At 34.5% G+C, this 14,990-nt stretch overlaps 3 protein-coding genes and 1 pseudogene across 4 annotated transcripts; 3 read left to right on the top strand and 1 right to left on the bottom strand.

Moving 5' to 3' along the window:
* Window positions 1–2,219: 2,219 nt before the first annotated feature.
* On the top strand, window positions 2,220–3,206 carry LOC104740028 (pectinesterase inhibitor 11). Its single transcript, XM_010460530.3, has one exon. The coding sequence runs from the start codon at window positions 2,363–2,365 to the stop codon at window positions 2,969–2,971; it is 609 nt and encodes a 202-aa protein (XP_010458832.1). The 5' UTR covers window positions 2,220–2,362; the 3' UTR covers window positions 2,972–3,206.
* Window positions 3,207–3,818: 612 nt separating this feature from the next.
* On the top strand, window positions 3,819–5,394 carry LOC104740037 (uncharacterized). The gene is given in 7 exon segments (XM_087470786.1): window positions 3,819–3,848; window positions 4,318–4,393; window positions 4,500–4,601; window positions 4,715–4,948; window positions 5,050–5,189; window positions 5,191–5,241; window positions 5,344–5,394. Coding segments are annotated over 7 exon segments (684 nt in total).
* A 1,805-nt stretch (window positions 5,395–7,199) lies between these two features.
* Window positions 7,200–7,872, top strand: LOC104740046 (21 kDa protein). Its single transcript, XM_010460553.3, has one exon. It carries the CDS (start codon window positions 7,265–7,267, stop codon window positions 7,850–7,852), a length of 588 nt encoding a protein of 195 aa, XP_010458855.2. The 5' UTR covers window positions 7,200–7,264; the 3' UTR covers window positions 7,853–7,872.
* A 458-nt stretch (window positions 7,873–8,330) lies between these two features.
* LOC104740054 (pentatricopeptide repeat-containing protein At5g62370 pseudogene) lies at window positions 8,331–11,669 on the bottom strand (annotated as a pseudogene). Its single transcript, XR_015584517.1, has one exon. The product of XR_015584517.1 is annotated as a pentatricopeptide repeat-containing protein At5g62370 pseudogene (transcript).
* Between the last annotated feature and the right edge of the window lie 3,321 nt (window positions 11,670–14,990).

Genomic DNA, 14,990 nt, shown 5'->3' on the forward strand with positions numbered 1-14,990 from the left:
TCATATAATTAGTACAATTGAATCATCTTTCAAATAGTTTTATATGTGACTTTCAATCATTTTCAAAAGAACGTATTTAGTTTTGGATTAATCATCTTGATAATATTTGTCATCATAATTAAATTTAAACAGTATAATAAATAATATGTTAGCTTTTTTGTGTTTGTTGAATTGCGGAAAGATTATTGAGTGACCTAAAAAGCTATAAAACAATAATTTTAAAATTTGTGTACAAGTTTTGAAAGATATTCTGGTTTTGGATTATAATTGCATGGTTTGTTACAAGCCTGTCCGTTACCAAAACTTTATTCGGTACCATTATGATTAAATATTTGAATAGGGATATGAAAATAGCTTGCACTCTTGCTTATATGTCAAGAAATCCGTTCTCTTCATGATAAATTTTGCAAGTGCTTTGACAATAATTTAAATTTTGATATATCTCGTGCTATAAAGCGCGGATCAACATTTTCAAAAATTTAAAATATAATAATAAAATTATTTTTATATTTGTTTTAAAAAAAAATTTTTGTCTGAGACCATATTTATTTATTAATATTGTAATTGTTTGGTAAATCTAAATATATTTTCTTGAATACTAATTATTTAAGATTATTATAGTATTTTAATTTGTTTGATATATATTAGTTTTATATTGTTTGTTGGTTGTATTTGCATCATTATTTGATTAAATAATTTAAAATAGTAATTAAAATATTATAATATGAACAAATAAATTTATACGAAAAAGGAAGAGGTGATTCTTAACAGTTATCTGTACCATATTTTGATTTACTATATTATAAAGGAAGAGGTGATTGTTTAATTCTACGATTGCCTAAAAACATAGACCATTAAAAAGGGGATGATATCGATATTATATGACCCTTACGCGGAGAAGAAGGTATGACGGTGCTTTTGACCCAGTAATTTATGGATTACGTTCACATGCCCGTTATTATTGTCTGTGTTTGTTTGCATTTTATTATCCCTTATTTGTGGTATTTTTAGAAAAACAAACTTTTGAATTTTTCGTAGTGATCAATCATCCTCTTTCCTCAATTATTTTTCTTCATTTTACTATTGGACCAAAGCTTTTAATTATATATACACGACACTAAAGGACCCACCCAAAACAAAATAATTAGTTTTCAACTCTTTCGAGAAGATATTTGTGTCAAAAACAAGAATATACATACTGAAAAAAAAAACAAATATTTATATATACTCATATATATATATATATATATGAGTATATTTAAAAAAACCACAGAGACCAACTACTACTCTGAAATGATCCGTACCGCAGTGGAAACAACAGTCACGTCATGTCGGTAAGCCACACTACTTTCCATTACTATAACCTAATTTTGATTTACTACTACCTAAGAAGAATCATATCAAGTTATTAACATTAATTAGAAAAACATTCGCCAATTTGATTGGAAGAGATATTAATGACCGAATCTGAGGTTCGATTTGACAATGATATAAAGAGATGTCCAAATCTAGTTATAGTTCCGTGTATTATATTACGGCTTGATTGGTGCAATTTCTTTCTCGCTCTTTCTGGTTTCTTTCTTGTTTCGAATAAAACGACAAATGCTTATCTCTCTACTCGTATCCGATTATGTTTTATATGTTTTTATATTTCACGTTATGATCTGGACCGACGTCGAGTGTGGACCCTCTCCTGATTTTTTATATGAGCCAACAAAAGAATAACAAACACACCAACTAATATTAATCTAGCCCTGCGTATATTGAAATCAGGTTTTCGAATCAAATTTTTGTTTCTATGTCTTTCGTTTTTTTGGGCTTTGAGCATATAAATAGTATAGTAATCAAAATTTGTAACCTTTCAGTTGTGTTTCTAATTGTAATCAAAAATATAGGGATAGCATTATTTTGGTTTCGTTCAGATTCTATTTTGTTTCTCGTATGTAAAAATAAATGTGAACTCATTTAAAGATTAGTTTGGTTTCAAAACAGATTAATAAATTCAACTAAAATGAACATATCTCTAGATATTAAAAGTCTAATCCACTGTTAATCTTATGTTTGCCGACCTCTCTAATCCACTATTTTCCTTTTCCGTATCCACTAATTTTAATATCGCACCGTGTGTAAGTAGTAACATGAATAAAGTGAAAATTTTCAATATTACACCGCATGTTACCACTAGTAGCAGAAAAATTGTACCGACTATAAATATTCAACTCCAACTCTTTCATCTCCACACACTCAATTATCTCTCCAACACTAAATAAACAAATTGTACCCACTCTCTCTCTCTCTCTCTCTCTCTCTCTCTCTCTCTCTCTCACACACACACACACACACACACAAAAAAGAATCACCAATGGCAAAACAATATCTCTTCCTAATCCTCACAATCTCCTACCTCTTCTCGCTGGAGTTCACCGCGGCCACAACAGCCTCATCAGCCGGAGCTTCCAAAAAGGCCATAAACTTCATCCAGTCCTCTTGCAAAACCACAACATACCCAGCCTTATGCGTCCAGTCACTCTCCGTCTACGCAAACGACATCCAAACAAGCCCTAAACGTTTAGCCGAGACCGCTATAGCCGTGACATTGAGCCGTGCTCAATCCACGAAGCTCTTTGTCTCGCGTCTTACACGTATGAAGGGCCTTAAGAAGCGCGAGGTCGAAGCCGTCCATGATTGCGTCGAGGAGATTAACGATACCATTGACCGTTTGACCAAGTCCGTCCAAGAACTGAAGCTGTGTGGTAGTGCCAAAAATCAAGAACAGTTTGCGTACCACATGAGTAATGCTCAGACTTGGACTAGTGCGGCTCTGACCGACGAGAACACTTGCTCCGATGGGTTCTCGGGTCGGGTTATGGATGGTCGGATCAAGAACTCGGTTCGGGCTAGAATCGTGAACGTGGGCCATGAAACCAGCAACGCCTTGTCCTTGATTAATGCTTTTGCTAAAACGTACTAATTTTTAAAACTATAGTTTAAGAAATATTAATGTGTACTGTAAAATATATGTTGAGATAATGTAATGTCTTTGCTACTACTAGTATGTCACGTGATATTTTTTTTTCGATTTTGTTAGTTTCTTTTTGTTTTGTATGTGGTTTTATAATAGTATTCGTGTGTGTGTATTTGAGCTTTTTGTATCCTGAAAAAAAGGCTAATTAATTCTATAATTTGGACAAGTTGGAACATATATAGTATTTGACAATTCTCTCTTTCACAACCGTTGGTTTCATTGTGGCACACATTTTTATGTTTTGCATCAACCTTTATTTCAAAAGAGAGAGAAGAAAAATAGTACAATTGTAGATATCAGCAACGAAATTTCTACAAAGCTATTTGAAAACGGTGACAAGAAAACAGTATCATTTGAATTATGGTGGTCTTGGCTTTAGAATATCCTTGGTTTCAAATGTATTGTGCATGGACCATGTGGTTTGTTTGGTCTTCGGTTTAGTTCATGTGACAAGTTTTGCAAGAATTATTTTTTTTGCCAAAAAAATGTGTTCATTCACAAGATTGACCAAGATGATTTGGCGAAAAATCTTAATATCTTGTATTAAAGTAAATGTAATAGAAAGGACATTATTTGTTTTGAAATAATTTTTTTTTTTTCTAGCCTGAAAAGAAGAAGTGGATTTGATAATTTGATGTTAGATATATTCGTCGACCACGTGTGATGTTTGTGATGATAAAACATTTTCAAAAGCAGCGTGCTGCACATATATAAATATCGTCATTGCTTGGCTTTTTGTCCATTGATTTTTCTTTTGTTTTTATGAAAGCTTCCATAATTTTTGTTAGGTTATATGGCTTTGATTTTCTTGTCTCTACCAATCGTACTACATACGATAAAACACATTACATACATACACGTTCGGCAGCCTCTCGTCTGTGATATTTTGGATATTACTCGAGCTAACTCTCTCCACAAACGACTTTTGGGCCTCTAAGCCCATTTTTTATATCTGTTCTTACTTCTCAAAAATGTGATCTAATTAATAAAAATAAGAATCATTTTTTTATTTTTTGACAAAAAAAAAAGAGTAATTAGTGAACGTGTTATAATTCTGTTGACCTAAGCCTACCTAGTTATGGTTTAAACTTTAAAGGGATTATTAGGATTAGTATTTCAATTTATAAACATATATACCCAATGGGCTATTTCCGAAATAGGCCCATACAATTATCCCTTAGGATTTAGTTTTTTTACAAAGGGTTTTTCTTGTTCTTGATTCAAGTGATCGATTCTATAAAACCAAACAAAGGTATGTCTTTGCCTAAAGGAGTCGATCGAAACCAACATAGTCCCCTCTCTCTCAAGTCGCTCCATCGTTCTTTCTTTCCTTAGTTCTCTCACGTTTCAGATCCGACACTAAACGAGGTTAGTGATTTTGATTTAACCCATTAGGATCCTAAACGATGTTTATATATGCTCTTATACATGCGAATGGTTAATCTTCTTCTTATCTCTGGTCCTGTCACCATAGCTGCCATTGGCAAACTAATAACACACGGCCCTAATACTGCCCCTGACGATAATGTCTTGCGTGACCTGTCTTCCTCTGGAGTTGCTCTTATACATGCGAATGGTTAATCTTCTTCTTATCTCTTAATATTTAAGTTTTTAAGTACCTTTTTCCATATACACTACTATACGGTTTCGATATTAAACACGTTACGTTGCTTTTATTTACTGTAACAGAAGTTCAATCGAATTTGTTTGACTGGATGCGGAGGAATCCACCTCCGGCTAATATATTGCTCATATCTGGTCCTACAGAACTGGAAAGCCTAGCTCATACTATTTATGGGCTAGATAGTGAGGGATACACAGTTTTTATGGCATATTCTCAACGTCGCCCAGCATCAGACTGGCTCTGGAAGAGCTTTTTTTCTGGGGTTTACAAAGAGTGGCTCTGGACAAGCTTACTAACAGGTGTTTTTTTCTTTACCCTCTCTCAGTCACACACCGCTTTGAATTAGCCAGCAAAAGCTAAGCTGTTTCTGAACTAGTTTTGTGTTTTTTTTTTCCAACAGCTGATATGGATTCTTCAGGGACGTTGTCTGCGGATAATAAACAGTTGATGACAACCAGACTTGTTCTTCCGAGCAAGTTCAGTGAAATAGGTGGTGAATCTCCCTGGTTTTGCTCATTTTGCTTTTATGCTGCTCAAAGCTTAATTTGAAGATTTCACGACTCATCTCAAGAGTAAAGCACATCGAAATAATGTAAGCATCATCTCGGCTTGTAAAAATACACGTATCTCTCAAGTTTCCCTTTTCTCACTTTTATGAAAATATCTCTGATGTACATTTTGGTTGGTCAAGCAGGATCCGGACTTGGTGGAAAATGGTGGATGTGATGAAGCTTTAACCAATTGAATGCAAGTTGAAATTAACAGAGGTCTAGGAGGGGGAGTATTGAAGTTGTATTTTAAATGATTTTTGAGTATTTTTGAAATCTCTTATTATTTCAATTAGGATTTTTAAGAATCGTTTAAAATCCTATTTTATTCAACTTGAAATTTATTTAAAACCATTTAAAATAATATATACAATCTCTTGTTATATCTGTTAACGATTCTCTTAATGTTAACGATGCAAAGCTACGCCTATGCAGACGAGGCAAAGGCTGATGGTTGAGGGATTTGATAATTTGATGTTAGATATTCGTCGTTTCAACCACGTGTGATGTCTGTGATGATAAAACATTTTTCAAAAGCAGCGTGCTGCACATATCTAATCTCGTCATTACTTGGCTTTGTCCATTGATTTTTTGTTTTGTTTTTATGAAGGCTTGTATAATTTTTGTTAGGTTATGGCTTTGATTCTCTTGTCTCTACTACCAATCGTACATACCATAAAACACATTACATACATACACGTTCAGCAGCCTCTCGTCTGTGATATTTTGGATTTTACTCGAGCTAACTCTCTCCACAAACGGCTTTTGGGCCTCTAAGCCCATTTTTTATATCTGTTCTCACTTCTCAACATTATTGGCATTTTCACCCCTTTTTTTCTTTCCAGCAATAGCCAAGAGCCAAGATATAATAGTGTACGTGAATAAAAATGGTGAAGATAGACGACAGTGTACGCAAAATTTACAAATCATGTCTTTACAAGACCTCTTAACATTTAAGGGGATAAATGAGTCTCATCATTCTTCTGTTATTGAACCAACCGCTAAAATGACCAAACTAACAAGACATTTTTTTTTTTTAATAAAGAAGAAAATGAGACATGCACAACTTAATTTCCTTTCACAATACAACTTGACACTTCACATCGTGTACGTCTGTATTTGATATCAAGATTAGGATATATATGGATATTTGGAGGGGCAGACGCAATGTTTTGTGCCAAATTGGAAATCTTGAAGATGACCGTAGGCCACATGCAGCTGCATTGATTACAAGGAGGACGATAAGAACTTTAAATGTTTTTGGCTTTCGGTTTCCACGGTCGACATATTTTAAATTTCAGTTAACAATTTTTTAGTGATAATATATATAAAACGGAGTATATTCTTTTCCTTTTCAGAACAAACTACAACATTTTCTAGCAAAAGATAATATTTTAGCATGGAATTTATTTTGTGTTCCTTATTTGCGACTACAAGTTGTAATTATGAAACAATTTCAAATATAATTAACATTGTAAACATGATAAAAATCCATATGTACAGTATATATACATGAGATAATCATTCAAATCAAAAACCATCATTTATAATGTAATTAATAACAGTAATTGTCATTCATGATCACAATCAGTAATCGCTATTGTTTGATCGTTATCACAAGCAACTGTTCAACGAATTGGACCCTAGTAGCCGACTCTCCATTTGCATATGAAAAAGACCATAAATTGTCCGCTAGAAATGGTCTATTAACCAATCAGATAGATCATTCTAAATGTAGTTAATACCTAATTAAACAAATCACAAATGATTATGTTTGTCTTAAATCCACAAATTCCTTACCCTACATCCAGTGTCTTCTCCGTGTTGCTTTCATATGTTAGATATTTTTTGTTTTTTCCCCCTTTTTTTTGGTGTGTAAAAATAATATCTTCATTATGCAAATCCCATATTGCAACTTGCATATTAATTCTGATCTAAAAGTTTATTTTTAGAAAAAAATTCAGATAATTTCTCTCTATATATATATAACCCCCATCACATGAAAATATATACTACACAAAACATATAATCATCATCATCACTAAAGCTCATAATACACATAACAAAATGGGTGAAACTTATAGATTCAATCGTCATCACTTCCTCACATCTCTTCTCATAATCACAGCCATGCTCAAATCAGTCCATACAATAACAACAAACACCGAGTTCGTAAAATCATCATGCACTTTCACAACCTACCCAAGACTCTGTTTCACTTCACTCTCAACTCAAGCCAGTCTCATCCAAACAAGCCCCAAGCTCATGGCTCACGCGGCTCTCAACATCACATTAGCCTCGGCTAAAGCCACTTCAGCAATGATGGTACGTCTCTCGAGTAGTCGGCTCAATCCGAGTGAAGCAGCGGCCATGAGAGACTGCGTCGAGGAGTTAGCTGACACGTTAGATGAGCTTAGGAAATCGATTGGTGAGATGTGTCGGCTAAGTAGCTCGAACTATGAGGTCTACATGAGCGATATGCAGACTTGGGTAAGTGCGGCTTTGACAGATGAGAACACATGTACGGAGGGATTTGATAGAGATGAGATGAACGGGAAGACTAAGGTTTTGGTGAGAGGGAAGATTTTGGTTGTTGCTCATTTAACGAGTAATGCCTTGGCTTTGATTAATCACTTTGCTTCTATTCACGGCTAAAGAGAGTTGTGATAGTTATTTTTAGTTTGTTTTTATTGATTTTTCTGATGATTTTGTGTGTATAATATGATGATAATGTAATGTATGTGTTTGTCGCTAAAGATTCCAGAATCAGTATGTAACCAAAAAAAAAGTGTTTCATAATATTTGATTTAAAAATATATATATATTTTTCATACCTAATAATTATGCATGCATCTATCATTTTCACACTTTAATCCAATGAAAAATCTCTTCAATAATAATGAATCAAAACTAATTCAATTTATATAAATATCTTCCATTAATATTCATTAAAGTTTGCATTATTTTCACTTTAATTAATTTTATTCAAAAATAATATTAATATTTATGCTTGATGTGATAAATTTTTTTAAAAAGATAAGTCACGTGAAGAAAAGGTGTCTTTTTCTACCACTTTTGTTTGAGTAATGGCAGACAAAACAGCTTACAGTTGTTAGATTTCACACATGGGATCTATCTTAATACTGTTTTTATTTAAGGATTACATTTATATGAGGAAAAAATAAATGTAATTCAGTATTCTACTACATAACATTTACAAGAAAATTTACAACATATTGTAAAAGAAGAAGACAAAGAAACTAAAGTTGTTGATTCTGGTTAAGCATTCTCAATAATCCCGGTTTAGTACAATTCAATAAAGATCGTCCAGACTGAACCATGATAGCAAACAAAGCACGAGCTTCTCTCAACTTCTTCTCTTCGCACAAAATATAAATCAACCAAGTGTGGCTTATCGGACGGGGCCAGAAATCAAGAGCAGCCATGTCTTTAACCACCTTAACCGCTTCCATGGTCAATCTAGAGTAACAGAGACACTGAAGCAGCTTATCATAAGAGTCTTCATTTGGATTAATCCCTTGCTTCTGCATTTCTAACATCAGAGCCAAAGCATCAAGTGGTCTTTTACTTTCACATAGACCCTTAAGCAGAGTGCTGTACATAACTTGATCCGGCTCGCAATCTGCCACCTCATACAAATCTATAGCAGACTCCATCTCCCCTGCTTCGATATGATATTTCATCAGAATAGTGTACGTTACCTGATTTGGAACAATGCCTCCCTTTTGCATTGATTCGAGATGGTTATAAGCTTCGTCCAGCCTCCCAGCAGCGCAATATCCAGTTATAATGACGTTGTGGAGGTATAGATTGGGGACTATAGACTTTTTCACTTTCCCAATCACTTCCATTGCAAAGCTTTTTGATCCGTAGTTGCACAAAGAAGAGGAGTATGATACTAAAGACTTTGTGTGAAGAAGACGTTTAAGAAGCTTTTCTTTCCCTGGCTCAACACTAACCTGCCTCTTCTTTCGTGCCATAGCTCTCCATAAACCGCTAAGCAGTGTGATGTACGCGACATGATCGTGTTTAATCTCGTTTTCTCCCATCAAACCAAACAATGTAAAAGAAGACTTAAAATCTCCCTTCTTGAGGAAATGACCAATGAGCGAAGTATACAGCACCGCGTTTGGAGATAAACCGTCTTCAAGCATCTTATCCAAATACTGACACCCTTTCTCCATCATACCCATCTTCACAAACCCGCTGATCAATACCGTGTAAGTAAAAGAGCTAGGCCTAACGAAATGTTTGACGACTTCTTCAACTAACTCATTTGCTTCATTGATTCTTCCGTTTCTCGCATAAGCATTGATCATAATCATGTAAGCAATCTCATCAGGTTGAATCCCAGACTCAAGCATCTTGGCAAACGTCTCTTCCGCTTCAACAACTCTTCCCTGTCTGCCAAGAGAACCAATGATTGAGCTGTAAATAGCTACGGTAGGTCTCAGTCCAACCGCTTCCATTACATCTATAACAGCAAACGCAGCGTCCCTGTCATTATTCTTGCATAACTCATTCACCACTATCAAATACGTATCAAGATCCGGGACAAAGTCCAGTTCTTGGATAAGATTGACTAAAGAACCAAAATCCTCGATGACACCTTCCTGAAATAGACATTTAATCACTGAATTGTATGAGAATGGCAAGGGTGTGCATCCCAGGTTGACCATTTTTTCGATACGAGATAAAGCAGCGGTATATTTTCTTTGTGAACACAAAGCAGTTGTGACAACAGCAAGTCCCACAGCAGCAAGATTCACATCTTTTCTAGCAATCTCCTCAAGCAAAGACTCAATCTTTCTTCCAGGATCATCAATAACTGGTGGATCAATCCCACACCCGTTATCAAAAATTGCTTGTAAGATAACCATAGCATACTTAAGCTCGTGGCATTTGGGAACCATCTTCAAGAGAACAAAGTAAGTAATATGATCCGGGATAATCCCGTTTTCTAACATCCTCATCAACAAGTCCACAGCTTTATCCAATCCACCCTTTTTGTATAACCCATATATAAGATTTGTATAACAATGCACGTTTTGGGATATATCTTCAACACCCTGGTTGTTCTCAAAGAGCTTCAAAGCATAATCAACATTACCTTCCTTGCAGTAGCTACCAATCATTATATGGTATGTGAAAACATTCGACGGCACACCTTTTTTAATCATTTGACTAAACAGTAGCCTCCCTTTATCCAACATACCCAACTTCATAAACCCATGAATCAAAGTGTTGAAGATATAAGGATCAAGCTCACAACTTTTCTCAACCATCCGCAAGTAAAGCTGCATTGCCATTGTCATATTGTTGTCCTTACAATATTCTCTCATCAAACAAGTGTACATGACCTTATCCACAACGTAACCATCAGCTTCCATATGATCAAACAAAGCCTCTGCTTCAGCAGCACATCCTCTTCTACAAAACCCGTAAAAGAGAGACTTATATAGATTAACAGGCAGAGGCATCCTCGTCATCTCACAAAGAGTATCTAACATCCCAACTGCTTCATCCAAGTGTCCATGATCGCACAAACCCTTAAACAATCTCTTACAACACCAAAGCCATAAACCACTGCCTCCCTTTTTCACTTGTTCAAAGCAATGAAACCCCTCGAGAAATCGATCTTGATTACAAAGCTCATCAATTACTAAACTAGAAGCGTCTCTACTAGGAACATAACCAGAAGCTATACAGCTATCTAAATGAGCTCTAGCTTCATCGAACCTCCTTAACTTAACTAAACAAAACACCATTGAATCTAAAACGAACGAATCAGGCACCATACCGTTTCCAATCACACGGTCGTTGTAGAAAGTTTCAGCCAATCCAGGCTGACCCATCTCCGTCAACTTCCTTATCAATGCACCGCAGCAACACGAATCGAGTTCTATTCCATTGTTGCCGGCGAAATCAACAACTAAAGCCGCCTCTGAAATAGAAGAAGAACCATCGATAACACGACGAATCACTTCGCGAGCAGAGTCTACGAGACCTCTCCCACCAAGTTTGACTATCAAAGACAAACATCGAGACCGGTGGTCACCAGAAACGGCGGCTACTGAAGTGGAAGGAGATGATTCAGAAGGAAGAGCACAACTAGTAGCTTTTCTTGATTTCACTAAACGATAACATAAAGCTTTGGCCTTTAACATCATCTACAAATCTCAGGGCTTCTCAATTGAAAGCCTCTTCAGGTTCTTCGATTTCACGATTTCCCCAGTTGCAGAATCGAGATAAAGCATCGTACTTTACAACAAACAGATACTAAAACAAGTAAAGATTTTGAAGAGAGTTCACGCCGACAAGTACAAGTGTTGATTGAAGTAGAACTAGTACGACGATGAGTGGCAAAGCGCGGGTTTTGTCACAAAATCCTCACAAAACCCTCGTCGTCGCCGTGTCGTCTCTGTCCAATTCGCGTGTGTTTGGTTTAAGTGTCTGAACCGGTAAATTTGGTCGAATCAGATTTATTCATCTAAACCAGAATTTGCTGACGCAAATCAAACCGATGATTAAACTGTTGCTTTAACTTAGCCCAGCCCATGAAATTTTAAGAGGCCCAACAACAATATATTTTCAAATATTCTTTTTATCAACGTTATTAATTTACATTCTTCCTATAAAGTCATAACTCTTGATAAGATTCCACGTAATCTAAACATTGTAGCTGATAGTCTAGCTAAAGGTGCTAGAGTAGCAAAATCAAAGTTTATAATATTATGGAACAATGTATCCTAATCTTTGTTAATACAAAGTTATATTGCCAAAAAATAAATAAAAAATTACATTCTTACTATCTCATCGACTATAACACATTATAAGTATGAACTCAAGTTATAACACTGCGATACCAAATATTATAAACTAGTAGACTAATTAATTCTTATATAATATCTGTGAATAATAAAATACTGTATGTAAACAAATTGTATGAATTATTTTAAAAGATACCAAATAAATGACATGAAAATGAAATACAATCATTCTTGTCCTTTAATTTATTTGTTCTAATTTCGTAGTCATATGATTAATACATCTATAGTTCTCATTATTATTAACCATATGAGGTGACTTTAAAACAATATTAAATAAGAGAACTATAAGAGAATGAAGGATTTCTCCCTAATAATGTAGCATTAGGTGGGAACGTTGACAATTTGTGGAGGAAACGTATTCACAAAGTGCAAATATATTTAGCACTAAAAAAGACATGATTATTTGTTTCATGTAATTATTTACACTTGAGCTTATTTTTCAAATAATTATATTAGTTACGTCCATTGTGCACGGGTGATTTTTAATACTTTAATTTTTGTTTTCTATTCTCTTGTACTTAAAGACATAAGCTTTGATTGGTTTGAAGCTCACAAATAAAAGAAGAACAAATCACCGTTACAAAAATGTTGCAATTGTTTCCACTGTAATTATGCTATTTTATGCATGTCAATAATATGATTATTGAACAAAAATCAATAAGTAATATCATGCCAACATTGCATTAGAAAGAAAAAAAAAATCATCAGTACGCTAGAATAAAGGGTCAATCATTCCTAATCTAACATACTTGAAGATCTAATTTTTTATTATATAATATCTTGTAAATTGCTTTTTAATAAGACAAAACTAAACTCTAAAAAAAAAACTTATTATATACAAATCGTAATTTTTGGTCCCTGTGATTTGTATATACTGTAAATGATTATAATGTTCCCTATGATTTGTAAAAAATTTTGGTCGTCATATCCTTATAGGCTATGACCATGAATGCATCGTGGTGGAGGAATGATCTCCGCAACTCCACAATCAACCAATCATTTTCAAGAAAACATTATTCAAATTTAGACCTCTTATATAATCTTTTCTCTTCATCTTTTGATTTGTTTTCTTTCTAAGAATGTAATTATAGTCGTGTGCTAATAATTCAACTAGTTTACACTACAAAGTTCAAACTAAGTGAAAATCAATTCTCTAGTTCCACGCTTCCACTCTTCTTGTCTTCTCATATATATGCGTGTGTTTAAACGAATTCATCAAACAATATGTACTTAATATAACCAATCCTTTCGTTCTTGATTGCTACATTCTAAATACATACATGTGTAAGTGATATGAGTGAGATGTGTATAGCCCAATGAAATATGGATTGGTGTACATATTATATAGAGAAAGAGGTAGATTAATACACACACTCACGCACGAGCTTCACGTGTAGCCCCCATTACTTTTGGACCCCACATAATGATACCGGGCCCCCGTAAGGCCCACTCATTAGACCGGAAAGAACGGTGGTTCGTTGGCAATGGCTGACTTGACAGTGGCTAGGAGGACCACGCCGGGCTCACGACTCCAATCATATAATTTCGTCTACTGGGACCAACTTAGCGGCTTCAGCCACAAGATGTACTGGTGTTTTACCTTTACCGTTTAAGATCCAATCGAACCAACTTAAACCGGTCGCTCTCTTGGGTAAAGAAAACGTGTGGTATGATTGGTATGGATAACTGTCACTCTCTCAGTGTTTCCGAAGACCTATCAATGTACTCAAAACCGTCGGTTTGTCGGTCCAATCATCTAATATGAAACAGATGAAAATTTGTTTTTTTTTCGAAATTTAAAGTGGCATTCTCAAAACTCTACATATATACATACACCACAACCATCTCTTTATAGTACGTACATATTACTCACGAAATATAGATGCGTGCAATATTTATATATATCTTTATATAGACCATACTAAAATGATATATAGAATTTGCAGGTATAATCATAGTGTTTCCAAGTGGAGAAATTGGAGACAGAAGCGTACTTTTTAAGAACCACCTTTTTTTATTTTGTTTTTATATTAATAGCAAATATCAGAGAGACACTGAAATAAAGGGGGAAAAAGAGAGAAAAGAGACATACTCTGCCGTCAAAACTAAAAAAATAAGGTCTAGCATTAGGTCATGATATTTACTACATAATCTAATGATCCTTATGATCTCTAATTTCTCTGAACTTTGCTTTTCTTCAAGAAGAAATTTATATAAATAACCTAAATTTTTTAACATGGTTGAAAACAACAATAGCTTAAAATTATAGTTAGACAAACCCAAATAATAATATAACTAACGTGGTATATATATCCATGTGAATTTGATGTATGACCACAACAATTAATCGAGTGAACAGACACAAATAAAGAAATAAACGAAAATAACAAAAACTATTTTGATTGAACTTACGGATCAAGTTTTTGTTGAAAAAAACGCCAATGTGGACCATATGGTATGAGTATAGAATTTCAATCGGTCATAAAAAAATTCGATTACCTTATGAAGTAAATACCACATATGTTTTCTCTAAGTTATCAATCTTGTATCACCTACGTATGAGTATGACAAGCAAATTTTCAAAGTAGTTGTATTAACTTCTGTATTCATAAAAACACTATCTTCATATATGTGAAAATGCATATTCAAAACTCTAAGCCTACTTTAAAGAAAACATGAAAACGTATGTTATCTTGACATTCGAGAATTTGTTATAATGTCTAGGAATATGAATCAAATGGAGGATTTGGATGTAAGTTTAAAGGGGAAGAGAAGAACTGAAGAAGGAAGAACTCAACAAGTGAGAAGTTTGGTGGGGACAAAAAGGAAGTGAAGTGGGGACAGCACCGAAGGCGATAAGGAGCTTTTTTTTCTCGGCGATGATGTTCCCTGTGTTATTACGTAACCACTCATGTCACGCCACGTTATTTTATTACTGTTTT

Source organism: Camelina sativa, chromosome 2 (genome assembly GCF_030686135.1).
Source record: "Camelina sativa cultivar CO46 ecotype springtype chromosome 2, ASM3068613v1".
Lineage (NCBI taxonomy): Eukaryota > Viridiplantae > Streptophyta > Magnoliopsida > Brassicales > Brassicaceae > Camelina > Camelina sativa.